We start from the raw sequence: 14,460 nt of genomic DNA, 5'->3' as shown, positions 1-14,460 counted from the left end.
TTGCAAACTCTTCCAGTCTAGTGTTCCAGCTACAGGAACAAAGGACTAGAAAAATCTGGCTACAAATCTGGCATGCCATGAGAAGGCAGCAAATCACCAGAGAGCATTCCATAGGTGGAAAGAGCTTGAGATGAGACTAAGGTTAAAGGCCACCATAGATGATCAGCATCAAGAGAAGATTGCATCAGAGTCTCTTTAATCGCAAAATGTTCTGAAAAGGCTCATTGCCATTGTGAGAATGCTTGCTACCCAAAACCTAGCATTGCATGGCACTTCAGATCAGCTGTATGTGCCGAACAATGGAAACTTCCTTAAAATTGTGGAGCTGATGGCTGAGTTTGATGCTGTACTCCAGGAGCATCTAAAAAGAGTCACCACCCAAGAAATGTACACACACCACCACCTTGGGAAAACAATTCCAAATGACATCATGCAGTTACTGGCAACAAAAGTCAAACAGAAGATTGTGGCAGATCTGAAGTCAGCAAGATAATACTCTGTTATTCTGGACTGCACACCTGACATCAGCCATATGGAACAAATGACTTTAATGGTGTATTTTGTAACAACAGAACCTAGTGAAAATGTCCCTGCAATGGTGACTGTCAGAGAGCATTTTCTAGAATTTGTTGACATTGATGATACTACAGGAGCTGATATGACAAATGTGCTTCTTAAAAAGCTGGAAGATATGGGAATTGCGAAAGCTGACATGAGAGGTCTGGGCTACGATAATGGTGCCAACATGAGAGGAAAGAACAGAGGAGAGCAGACACGGATCAGAGAGTTAAACCCTTGAGCTTTTTTTGTCCCATGCAGTTCTCATTCATTGAACTTGATGGCCAGTGATGCAGCATCAGCTTCTAGCGAGGCTGCTGAATTTTTTAATGTAATTCAAAGCATCTATGTATTTTTCTCTGCATCAACTCATCAATGGCAAATTTTGAAGCAACATCTGGGAACATCCTCTCTTGACAGTGAAACCACCAAGTGCCACATGATGGGAAAGTCGAGTGGAGGTAATAAAGCCTATCAAACACCAAATTGGGAAGATAGATGATGCCATAGTTGCCATTATGGAGGATAATGCTATGACAGGTACTGTTTGTGGGAGAACAGTGGCAGAGGGAAATGGAATCACCAGAAACATACATAACTTCAAATTTCTGTGTGGCTTAGTGTTGTGGCATGACATACTGTTTGAAATAAATGTTGTAAGCAAGAGACTCCAAGGTGTTGATCTTGATATATCTGGAGCAATGGAACAACTGGACAAAGCAAAGTCATACCTACAGTCTTACCGGTCAGATGAGGGATTTCCAAACGTTCTGAAGAGTGCACAGAAGTTGGCAGAGGAACTTCATACTGAAGCTATTTTCCCACCCATTCACGAATACAAGAGTCACCGAAGAAGAAGACATTTTGATTACGAGGCACGGGATAATCCCATAGGAGACCCCAAACAATTCAAAGTTGAATTCTTTAACCAGGTGTGGCGGTGCGACGACTCACTGGCGCGCGCCTCCTGCTGGACATCTCAGGAATTAGCTTTTTCCAGCCCGGAGCGCCCTCTGCAGGCTGGTGTCTCACCTGCCGCTGGCCCCGTGTCTCTCCCAGACCCCGGTGCCCTTTGCCCAGGGGTTCTGCCCACCACATTACCCCCTCACTCTGGGTCTCCCAGATGTTGAGAAGTGATATCAAGTTATGCTGTGGAATCAGCTATACATTTTCCTCTCATGGAGCATCTTCTGTTCCAACCACAATTCCATACTTTTCCTCCAACCATTATGCTGCTTAGTTACATGAAAGTGCAGTATTATTAGGACTATGTTAAATAGGATTAAAACACTCACTTTAAGAAATGGTTGTAGCTGCATAGTTTCATCTTTTCTTTTCTTTTTAACTCTTCAAAGCTATCATACTGTACATATGTTGACACTGAATCTCCTCTCACTGCCTACTGTCCCCATTGCTCTAATATCCAGAACATTTCACATTTTGTTTCCATCAACCTCTCCCTGCAAATTTAGGCCCAGATTCTGCAAACACTTACGTACGTGCTTCACTTTAAGTTTATGAGTTATCCAATTGACTTCTCAGGTGCTTAAAATTAAGCACTTGTGTAAGTGTTTCCAGGATGGCAGGCTTAGTGTTTTCCACCAATGTAATCAAGATTAAATATACTAGATCAAATTTACACGTACTTGTTCAGAGAAATTCCTGACAAATAATGACATAGAAGCAACTGTATACGGTGCAAGGAATCTGGTTATTGCTTTGTGTTTTGTAGTGGTGGGCCGGTTTCATTTGTTTAGTTGGTCAAAACAGCCTGTGTAAACCCTGTGGAAAGGAAGCATCACCATTTGAAGATAGATATGCGTCACTACTATGATGGAAGCAGCCTATCAGATCACAGGCCAGTGTTCACCAGAAGACCTATTGTTGATAAATCACTGCAATACAGGAAACAAAATTGTTCTCCAGCATCTTCAAGAGTTTTACAAATGATGGAAGTCATGAAAAAAAACAAATAGAATCTCTAAAACTATGTAAATTAAAATCCAATGGCAGTGTGTGGCTTCTGGTGCTGCCACAAAACAAATAGCAAACAATAATTACCTAGAATGAGTTTTGAAGTAGAAATGAAATGGTTCTAATGCACATAAATGTTCTTATTTTATCAGAACCTTATGATTAGGGACATGCTCTAATTTACAGACATTGTTTTTTCATGTTTCCAGAATCCAGATCAAAGGCAGCTCAATTAGTCCTGTCTGTCAAAAGGGTTATTTTCCATATGGGAACCTTACGACATGCTTACCATGGGCATTTCACTGTGATGGTGTAAATGACTGTGGGAATGGTGCAGATGAAGAAAACTGTGGTGAGCATAACATCTATGACTACTCTGTGCTCAAGAAACAAAGTGAAAAGTGCTTGTGAGATATATGCTACTCCAGATAATATGCATAAATGGTCTTGAGACAACCTACAAGCATGACAGGTCTAGCAGTTCATCAGTATAGAATAGGGTGACCAGATAGCAAATGTGAAAAATCGGGACGGGGTGGGGGGTAATAGATGCCTATATAAGAAAAAGTCCCAAATATCGGGACTGTCCCTGTAAAATTGGGACATCTGGTCACCCTAGTATAGAATCATAGAATATTAGGGTTGGAAGAGACCTCAGGAGGTCCTCTAGTCCAATCCCCTGCTCAAAGCAGGACCAACACCAACTAAATCATCCCAGCCAAGGCTTTGTCAAGACGAGCCTTAAAAAGCTCTAAGGATGGAGATTCTACCACCTCCCTAGGTAACCCATTCCAGTGCTTCGCCACCCTCCTAGTGAAATAGTGTTTCCTAATATCTAACCTGGACCTCCCCCAGTGCAACTTGAGACCATTGCTTCTTGTTCTGTCATTTGCCACCACTGAGAACAGCCTATCTCCATCCTCTTTGGAACCCCCCTTCAGGTAGTTGAAGGCTGCTATCAAATCCCCCCTCACTCTTCTCTTCTGCAGACTAAATAAGCCCAGTTCCCTCAGTCTCTCCTTGTAAATCATGTGCCCCAGCCCCCCTAATCATTTTCATTGCCCTCCACTGGACGGTCTCCAATTTGTCCACATCCCTTCTGTAGTGTGCAGACCAAAACTGGAGGCAATACTCCAGGTGTGGCCTCACCAGTGTCGAATAGAGGGGAATAATCACTTCCCTCAATCTGTTCTCAATGCTCCTACTAATACAGCCCAATATGCCGTTGGCCTTCTTGGCAACAAGGGCACACTGCTGACTCATATCCAGCTTCTTGTCCACTGTAATCCCCAGATCCTTTTCTGCAGATCTGTTGCTTAGCCAGTCGGGCCCCAGCCTGTAGCAGTGCATGGGATTCTTCCTTCCTAAGTGTAGGACTCTGCACTTGTCCTTGTTGAATCTCATCAGATTTCTTTTGGCCCAATCCTCCAATTTGTCTAGGTCACTCTGGACCCTATCCCTACCCTCCAGCGTATCTACCTCTCCCCCAGTTTAGTGTCATCTGCAAACTTGCTGAGGGTGCAATTAATCCAGATCATTAATAAAGATGTTGAACAAAACTGGCCCCTGGACCGACCCCGACGTGGTTTTCTATTTTCTATTTTTTGCTGTGAAAGAGGAAAATTGCAAACCAGAAGGCCTGGAGCCTGCCAGTGCAGCCTCAAAACTGGGCAATTCTCACTGGGAAAGAGTGGGCCAAGCTGTCTAAAGGAGGCACTGATTCAACCCATGTCCCAGGCAGCCTCCACTGGTAAAACTCCTGTACAGCCCTGGCCACACTTGATAGCTTCCCTTTTCTAGCAAAAATCTCTTGGGGGATGGCAGGGTGAACACTATATATCATTCCTGAGAGCGAATCCCAACAACGTGTGTGTGTGTGTGTGTGTGTGTGTGTGTGTGTGTGAGAGAGAGAGAGAGAGAGAGAGAGAGAGAGAGAGAGAGAGTTGGGGAGGCAGGATTCACAGGCACAAGAGAGTATTATGTTAAACCCTTTGCCAGTGGACGTGCCAGTTACTGTAAGAGAGAATTTCCATTATATGATGATCTAAGGTGGTACAAGAGTCTTAACTGTCTTGTGTGTGAGAGAGCCATGTCTCCACTTGATAATTTCTCAGTGAGTTTCATGAGAAAGTTCCTCTCTCAATCTGGGAAGCGCACACTGCTCCATCTGCATGACCACACAGTCTAAAAGAGATGTAAATCAGAGCAAGGAGCCAGCCCTTTTTTCAGATGGTTAATAAAATTCTTTCTACCTTTGATCCTGGATCCTTCTCTTCCCATTTTATTCAATGTCTACATGGCATTCTATTGAACTTTCTGGTACTATTCTTAAACATCTTGGATCAGAAGCCAGTGCATCCAGCAGTCTCATCTCTTGTTTTGAATCCTACCTCTGTAACTGCTTGTTTCATTTCTAGAGGATGTCTTATATCTTCTGTTTCATCACTTATTTTATTAGGTGCCTCATATCTCCTCCTTTCCCCTCTATTCTTCTCCATGAGCCTGTTCCCTCTACCTTTAGCTTTAAATGTGGACATTTGTGCAGGTGACTTTCCATTTTACATCTTCCTTGGCTAATACCCATCCATTTATCTGCCTGTCTTAACTTTGCCAGCTCCTGATTACACCATATGTTACTACTGAGTGCTTCAATGACTGAAGTTCTCCATCTGTGTAAGGAGTCTTCTTTGTCCCATGACACTAACTTCCATTTATTCTATTCAAAACTGTTTTCCTTGCTTTCTAAATTTTCCATGGCTTTTCTTCGTTTTGCTTTCCAGTCTCATCACCTACATAACCACTAATAGTTAATTTGGCTGTTCCAACCTTGGTCTACTTTCAATATTTTTCCATGAGCCTGTCTGAAATTTGAGGTCATTCTTGTACCTGTGCTACACCAGTTATTGAATCTGCTACAATCTTTGTCTTCCCACTGAGTTTTCTCTCTTTATATCTTGCCTTAGAACATTTTTGTCTTCATTTTAGATTTTAATTGATTCTCATTGTAAGCTACCATGCGAGTGTCTATGCATGTATATATATATATATATATAAATGCATATATAGTATATAAAAATGCACTATTGTATTAATCCTCCTGTTTCAATATTCAGTTATTTTTTTCAGCATACCATTTTTTAGAATTAAGTCTATATTAACTTCATATTTTGGAATATTAATTTAAAGTTTGAACTGGCTGTGTTGGTCATAGTATCCTTACTTATAGAAAAAGGGGCAAGCTCATTTTGGCTGTTGAGATTTCAAATCATTGCACTTTCCCTCTGGGCTCCAGGGTATTTGATTGATATTGCCCGTGGGTCTGGAACAGACAGCCTAACTGAACCGAAGTGTGAAATATCCTGCAGATTCTGGTACACTTCAGAGGTCTGACTTACTCCTCTGCATGACCATGTAATCCAAAGCCACAATCTAACCCTAAATGATCATTTATTGTTAAGAAACCAGAGAGACCCCAAGCAATAGTTGTCAAACATCCTAAAAGGAGAGGGTGAGTTGTCTGCAACAATCATTACTAATTAAAATCTGTTTCATGGTCATTACTTCACAATTGAAATTGTAGAATGACATGTACAAAATATAATGCATTCCATTCCAATAAAAAGTGAAAAATAGCAAAGCCTGCAAATAGCTAAATAAAGCATGGCGAAAGCCTTTGCTTCACCTGATAAATAAACGTTCAAACTTGAGAGCCTAACATTAAGCACCTGAATAAGTAGTCTGATTTTCAGAGGCGCAGAGCAGTCACAGCACCCATTGAAATACATCTTGGATCCCCCACTAAAACTTAGAGAAAACATGGAAAAGCTAATTTAATAGTTTAGAAAGAAAAGTAGGGCATGGGAAATACCAGAAAAAAAGGTATATTGGTAGCCCAGTGTGAATGTATGATATCTGGCTTTGGGAGAAAAGTTGAGAAATGAGTTAAATAGTGGGTAGTTGAGTCATGGGATGAAGGAGTCCTTTCCAGATAGAGAACTTCAGTCTTTGAAGCATTATGTGATACATGTTCTGCTGTGAAATTTTGACCAAACAGGCAATGGCTCTCTCCCTCTTTCTAAACAAGATGATTTTCATGTAATAATTTTCATATTTTTCTTTCCCACTTTCTTTTACAAGCTGATATCTTATTTATAGTGCAGCTGACAAATGTTAACACTGTTTTATAGGAGATAATAGTGGATGAGCAAATATCTTTGACATGGTCCATGGAAAGCCAAATTATCTGGACTTATCACAGGAGTGCTGTAAGTAATACCAGATGAAAAAATCAATACACTTCTCTATTTTAATTTGATTACCATTTTGACTTAATGTTGATCAGATTGAAATGCGTAATCTATTTTATACTTCTGAATTATTCCATTAAATGAATGTATTAACCTTTATTAAAGGGCTCTCTAGGCTATTAGATCGTCTCAGCTGCCTATGTTTTCCAGAGCACATAGAGTTTTTTGCATGCACACAAGCATGGAGCAGAAGGGCACAGTGTGAAAAATGCTAATATATTTGCTCACTCGTGTCAAGTTGTTATTTTTAGGACAACTGTGCAGAAATCAGTAATTCTCTTTCGCAGAGGATTTAGAAATTTGGTCTCGTTCCAATTTGGCTGCTGAAGAACTGGAAGTCAGGGCTCCCCAGCAGCCCACCAAGTGGGCTACTGAGGAGCCAGACAGGTAAGCTGGCAGGAAACCAGGCAGATTCACATCAGAAACCTGCTTGGGTACTGTCAGACTCATGCCAAAATTGAACCGTCTCTGCAAAATGTTTCAATGAAAATTGTTTCATCAGAGAATTTCTGAAAGTACTAATTTTTAGATGTACAGCTATAAGACACACAATGGCTATTGCCCTGAAGCACCCATCCCAATACTAGCTTTTCATATGTACAAGCTTATGTGATTTAAGTTTTGCTTCTATCTTTTTGTGTTTGCTTTCACAATTTTTAAAGCGCTAAAATCCAATGACGTTTATTTCACACCTGTGCCCTCTGGCTGGGTTGTCAGCATAGGGAATCAAACCTTGGCCTTTGGGAGGTTAACATATGAGCCTTTACTGCCAGAGCTAACCCCCTTCCCTGTGTTCTTAGCCAAGATTGTAGTAGGCTCATCAATCTCTAGTTGGCCTAACTACCACCAGAGGGGGACCAAGAGCCACACCAAACAGGCCTGGCTTCCATTTAAAAAGATTGATCCTTAGAGCCCTCCGAAGAAGTGGGTTGTAGCCCACGAAAGCTTATGCTCTAATAAATTTGTTAGTCTCTAAGGTGCCACAAGTACTCCTGTTATTTTTGCGGATACAGACTAACACGGCTGCTACTCTGAAACCTTAGAGCCCTGTTATCACTGAGGAAAGCCCACTATTGTAGGACTGATATGAGTGCAGAAGCAGCATTTGTAGGTTCCTCTTCCTGAACACTCCAAAGTCTTTCCAAAACTAAGATGGAGGGGCATCATCATCAAAAATCTTCATATAAAGCAAAGTCTTGCAGAAAGTTGGGTAGGAGTAAGAAATGCCATAATGGAACAGACCAACGTGGTCCATCTGATCCAGCATCCTGTCTCTGATAGCATCCAGTATCAGATGCCTCACAGGCAAGTGCAAGAAACTGGAATAGATAGTTATGGAATCATCTGCCAATAGGGGACAGTTTCTTTCTAATATCCCCCTTTAGAGGTTGGCTTATGCCCTGAAGCATGGTGTTCATATCTTTTCCAATTTTTTTTTTAAATCCTTACTGATATAACGCTGGATGTTCTTGTGATCCATATAAATATCCACTCCTTTTCTGAAGGAAGGTCTTAAAATGACACAAACAGTCTGTATTAAGCAGATCATAGTCATCCATATGTTACACAGTCACATCTAAAATGCTTTTTCCCCCCCTCTAGGTCTCCTCCAGTATCCAGAAATTTGTGATTGCATAGAAACTGAACTAGAATGTGTAGATGTTAATTTAAAATCTGTTCCACTTGTTTCAAACAATGTAACCCTACTGTAAGTAAACCTCAATATTGTACATGCATAAATACAATTTCCTGCCTTTCCTTTCCTCTCTGAAATAAAAGTGCTGTAGAAACAAATGAGATGGCTAAACACAACCTGAATATGTTTGTAGAATTTGGGGAAAATCTGCTGTCCCACCATGTGCATAGGACGTCATATTCCCTACTATCGCCACTTCTTTGTATCACCAAAAAAAAAAAAAAAAATGGTTAAGGGTAAGAATAATGGTGCTGACCCTTAGAACATAAGAACGGCCATACTGGGTCAGACCAAAGGTCCATCTAGCCCAGTATCCTGTCTTCGGACAGTGGCCAATGCCAGGTGCCCCAGAGGGAATGGAACAGGTAATCATCAAGTGCTCCATCCCCCGTCACCCATTCCCAGCTTCTGGCAAACAGAGGCTAGGGACACCATCCCTGCCCACCCTGGCTAATAGCCATTGATGGACCTGTCCTCCATGAATTTATCTAGTTCTTTTTTGAACCCTGTTATAGTCTTGGCCTTCACAACATCCTCTAGCAAGTAGTTCCACAGGTTGACTGTGCGTTGTGTGAAAAAATATTCCTTTTGTTTGTTTTAAACCTGCTGTCTGTTAATTTCATTTGGTGACTCCTAGTTCTTGTGTTATGAGAAGGAGTAAATAACACTTCCTTATTTACTTTCTCAACACCAGTCATGATTTTATAGACCTCTATCATATCCCCCCTTAGTCGTCTTTTTTCCAAGCTGAAAAGTCCCAGTCTTATTAATCTCTCCTCATATGGCAGATGCTGCAGACCTCTAATCATTTTTGTTGCCCTTTTCTGAACCTTTTCCAAGTCCAATATGTCTTTTTTCAGCTGGGACGACCACATCTGCATGCAGTATTCAAGATGTGGGCGTACCATGGATTTATATAGAGGCAATATGATATTTTCTGTCTTATCTATCCCTTTCTTAATGATTCCCAACATTCTGTTCACTTTTTTGACTGCTGCTGCACATTGAGTGGATTTTTCAGAGAACAATCCACAATGACTCCAAGATCTCTTTTTTGATATCAGCTAATTTAGACCCCATCATTTTATACATATAGTTGGCATTATGTTTTTCAATGTGCATTACTTTGCATTTATCAACACTGAATTTCATCTGCCATTTTGTTGCCCAGTGACCAGTTTTGAGAGATCCTTTTGTAGCTCTTTGCAGTCTGCCTGGGTGTAGCACAGCGCAGACTCACCCCTGCGGTGCCTCCTGCTGGTCGTCCTCAGGAATTAGCTCTTCGACCCAGAAGCGCCCTCTGCAGGCCGGTGATCCGCTTGCCATTGGCCCCCCGTGTCCCTCCCAGGACCCCGGTGCCCTTATCTCAGGGTTCTGCCTCCTGCAGTACCCCACTGTCTTACTGGGTTTCCCCACCCCAGGGGAACCCCCAGCCCCCTATCCCCATGTCGCCTCAGTCATGGCTACTGCTAGTCTCCATTTAGCCCCCGCACTCTGGGGCAGACTGCAGTCTATCAGCCGATCATCATAGGCAACACGGGGTTTGGACTGGCTGCCTTTACCCACCCTCCGGCTGCCCCTCTGCAAGCCCAATGCCTAGATGGGCTTAGAACTAGGCCCTGCAGCCTGGGGAGTTGCTGGCCTAGGGCTTCCCAGCTCCTAAGGCCTTTCCCCAGCCCTGCCTCCCTCTAGGTCCCCTGGGTGAGTTCCCCAGCAGCCAGGCCTGTCTCCCTCTCAAGTCAGAGAGAGACTGCTTTCTGCTTGAGCTCCTGGCTCAAGCCTTTATAGTGCCAGCTGGGCCCTGATTGGGGTGTGGCCCAGCTGAGCCTGCTTCCTCCCCATCAGCCCAGGCGTCTTGCCCTTCAACAGCCCTCCTCCAGGGCTGTTTTAAACCCCTCAGGGTAGGAGCGGGTGACCACCCCGCTATACTGGGACTTAACTATCTTGAGTAGTTTTGTATCATCTGCAAATTTTCCACCTCGCTGTTCTCCGCAATGGCCTTATCATCCTTGAGTGCTCCTTTAGCATCTCAATCATCCAGTTGTCCCACTGGTTGTTTAGCAGGCTTCCTGCTTCTGATGTACTTAAAAAAATTTTTTTTGCTATTACTTTTTGAGTCTTTGGCTAGCTGTTCTTCACATTCTTTTTTGGCCTTCCTAATTATATTTTTACACTTCATTTGCCTTTCTATTTTCCTCACTAGGATTTAACTTCCACTTTTTAAAAGATGCCTTTTTGCTTTTCGGTGCTTCAATTACTTTATTGTTTAGCCATGGTGGCTCTTTTTGGTTCTCTTACTATGTTTTTTAATTTGGGGTACACATTTAAGTTGAGCCTCTATTATGGTGTCTTTAAAAGGTTTCCATGCAGCTTACAGGGATTTTACTTTTGGTGCTGTACCTTTTACTTTCTGTTTAACTAACCTCCTCATTTTTGTGTAGTTCTCCTTTCTGAAATTAAATGCTACAGTGTTGGGCCATTGTGGTGTCTTCCCCACCACAGGGATGTTAAATTTAATTATATTATGGTCGCTATTACCAAGCGGTCCAGCTATATTCACTTCTTGGACCAGATCCTGTGCTCCACTTAGCACTAAATCAAGAATTGCCTCTCCTCTTGTGGGTTCCAGGACTAGCTGCTCCAAGAAGCAGTCATTTAAGGTGTCAAGAAACTATATCTCTGCATCCCGTCCTGAAGTGATATGTACCCAGTCAATATGGGGATAGTTGAAATCCGCCATTATTATTGAGTATTTTATTTTAATAGCCTCTCTAATCTCCCTGAGCATTTCACAGTCACTATCGCTATCCTGGTCAGGCTGTTGGTAATATATCCCTACTGCTAAATACTTATTATTGGGATATCAGTTAATTCCCTGGGAACTGTCTAATTTCCACTGTTTTCACTAGAGATGGGCCTGAATTGTAATAAAAGTTCTAGATACTAATTTTGAACCCCACCAAGTTCACGTGTGTTTGGATCCTGGGTTTGGTTTGGCCTATTACAGAAGTGAGTGAGCTATGAAATGTGTATCTCATGTGCGAATTATAAGCTCTTTGAGGTTGGGACTGTCTTCCTTCATGTTTGTATTGTGTCTAGCACAATCAGGCCGTGATCCTCTGTGGCACTTCTGGGCCCCACGTCAACAAAAATGAATTTTTAAAATGGTAGCATCAGATGACCTTTTACTGGAATTCAACGTATGAAGCTTTAAGTATGGCTTTATCAGTGTTACTATAGAAACCAATCTGATGTTCATTTAGTAAGAGGAACTCTTGTGTAAATTATACAGTTTGGTAGAATGTGCCGTGATTCTGTTAAATATAGCTACTAGCAACAACAACAAAAATATTAGCTGTGCTGATAACTGCTTCATACCAAATGTCACTCTCAGATAAACCTTCATAGGGTTGAACTGTACATACAAAGCACTAGGTACATATAATCCTGGCTTTTCTACATGAGAAAAGAGTGACAGCTAAAACGTCAGGAATTCATATAGCAGACAAAGTAAATCTTAGTAAATCCTCCAAGAACACAGTATATGCGATTATTCCATCTGATTTGAGGTTATGTGTTTGTTATTAGGCAGGTTCTAGTGACAGCCCAAACTGCCTTCCATCCAGAACAGACTGGCAGCCTTCAGAAACTACAATAATTTGAGAGGGTCACATAATTTAAAGAATGGGCTGGCACTAGAATTACTTCTATTTTAATAAAGTGTAAACACAGTAGGGTTTATTTTCCTCTCAGTGCACATGATAATATACTGTATGTGCATCCCTGAATGTGAATAGGGATTGTCCTTGCGTGATAAAACTCAGAACAATATAAGCTTGGTGAGAAACTCTATAGGCCTTTCCCCCACACTGCTGTGCATATTATGTCCTTATGACATATGAGACTACGTTCCACAGACAGAATGAACTTGTTCCTTGAGGCAGTGAGAGACAGCATCCCCTACAGACTGACACAGAGAGTAAAGCTGAAGAAGTTGTCAAGAGAGTTTCATTCTCGTTGGAAAATATTGAACCATATTCCTCCCCAGTGTAACTCCACTGATTTCAGATATATTACACCTAGAATTAATTTAGCCTAGCGGGCTTACATGGCAGAAGGGGTAAATGTGAGATTATGAAACATCTGCAATTGTAGGATGTTTGTGAAAGCTAATTACCCTGTTTTTTTAATCTTATCCCTATCAGATTTCTGCAACATAATTGCATTCAAACTATTTCAAGGAAAGCATTTTTTGGATTATACAAACTTCAGATATTGTGAGTAATCTCTTGCTTTATATTTACTTTTTAATATAACTAATTGCCTAGTGTATACAATAGAATGTGCATAATTTATAAAATTGAATTTTGTAAGACTTACACGTTGCTAAAAATATTCCTATGGGAAATTTCAGCTGTGCTCTTTCTTTCAAATCTTAGTCAATCAAGAGGCAGTGGCCTCAGCAAGATTGCTGGGAGCCAGGAACTCCTGAGGTCTGTTCCCAGCTCTGACTCTGAATTTGCTTTGTGACTATATGCAAATCATTTAACCTCTTTGTGTCTTAGTGTCAACCTATAATAATAATCAGTTACTATATTTTCTTTACAGTGGTGATGAGGATTCGTTAGTTTGATGTTTACAAAGCATTTTAGTCAGTTAGGTTTCTAAAGTTAGGCACCTCAGTCCAAATTTTGCTGTCTATTTCAAACAAATGCACTGATTTTTCAGGGATAGTGAAGACCTGCGATTTTCAAGTGGGAGTTGTAGGTACTCAGCATCTTTGAAAAATCAAGCTACTTATTTAGGTCCCTTAACATGGAGTTAGATGCCTAACTTTGGGAATCAACATTTGAATGTTAGCTTATATAAATACTAAGAGTTCTTATTACTAGGCCTGTATTCATCTTAAAAGGAATTGTGCAGGATCAAGGCAAATATTGTTCACTGAATCACAGGAACACAACAAGTTATAGCTGTTCACCCCCATATAGAGCAAGATTGTTTCCTATAGTACATTTGCAAATACTTTATCCACAGTAGTTTTAAATGTCTAACAACACAAGAAAAGAAAGATTAAATCAAATTGTCTTGTTCTTGTAGTACAGACAACCTCTGTAAGAGACAGAAGTTAAATTGCTATCATCCAGGGTTTTAAAAACACAAAGGCGGTTGCTACAGTCATCCATAAATATTCCATAAGTGTTGTCACATCAATGTCTAACTGCAAGAAGCTTTCACTTTTGTTTTGTTTTTTTGGTTGTTAGTCTAATCTAGATTCAGGTGCAGTTATTTTAGGCCTGGTCTACACTAGGAGGTTATGTCGAATTTAGCAGCGTTAACTCGAATTAACCCTGCACCCGTCCACACAATGAAGCTATTTATTTCGACATAGAGGTCTCTTGAAATCGATTTCTGTACTCCTCCCCGACGAGGGGAGTAGCGCTAAATTCGACATGGCCATGTCGAATTAGGGTAGGTGTGGATGGAATTCGACGCTAATAGCTCCGGGAGCTATCCCACAGTGCACCACTCTGTTGACGCTCTGGACAGCAGTCCGAGCTCGGGTGCTCTGACCAGCCACCAGCCACACAGGAAAAGCCCCAGGAAAATTTGAATTCCTTTTCCTGTCTGGCCAGTTTGAATCTCATTTTCTGTTTGGACATCGTGGCGAGCTCAGCAGCACTGGCAACGATGCAGAGCTCTCCAGCAGAGGTGGCCATGCAATCGCAGAATAGAAAGAGGGCCCCAGCATGGACTGATCGGGAAGTCTTGGATCTGATCACTGTGTGGGGCGATGAGTCCGTGCTTTCGGAGCTGCGATCGAAAAGACGGAATGCAAAGATCTACGAGAAGATCTCAAAAGTCATGACGGAGAGAGGATACAGCCGGGATGCAACGCAGTGCCGCGTGAAAATCAAGGAGCTG

At 41.6% G+C, this 14,460-nt stretch overlaps 1 protein-coding gene across 1 annotated transcript in view; it reads left to right on the top strand.

Annotated features, from left to right (window-relative positions):
• The first annotated feature begins 328 nt into the window (after positions 1 to 328).
• RXFP2 (relaxin family peptide receptor 2) overlaps positions 329 to 14,460 on the top strand; it is a 55,599-nt gene continuing 41,467 nt past the window's right edge. Inside the window, 5 exon segments of the mRNA XM_065397574.1 lie at positions 329 to 480; positions 2,742 to 2,884; positions 6,720 to 6,797; positions 8,442 to 8,622; positions 12,741 to 12,812. Of these exon segments, the coding sequence (XP_065253646.1) occupies positions 329 to 480; positions 2,742 to 2,884; positions 6,720 to 6,797; positions 8,442 to 8,622; positions 12,741 to 12,812 (626 nt within the window).

The sequence above is a fragment of the Emys orbicularis genome, chromosome 1, assembly GCF_028017835.1.
Source record: "Emys orbicularis isolate rEmyOrb1 chromosome 1, rEmyOrb1.hap1, whole genome shotgun sequence".
Taxonomy (NCBI): Eukaryota; Metazoa; Chordata; order Testudines; family Emydidae; genus Emys; species Emys orbicularis.
The sequence above is the reverse complement of the archived record's forward strand: the minus strand, read 5'-3'. Positions and strand labels throughout refer to the sequence as shown.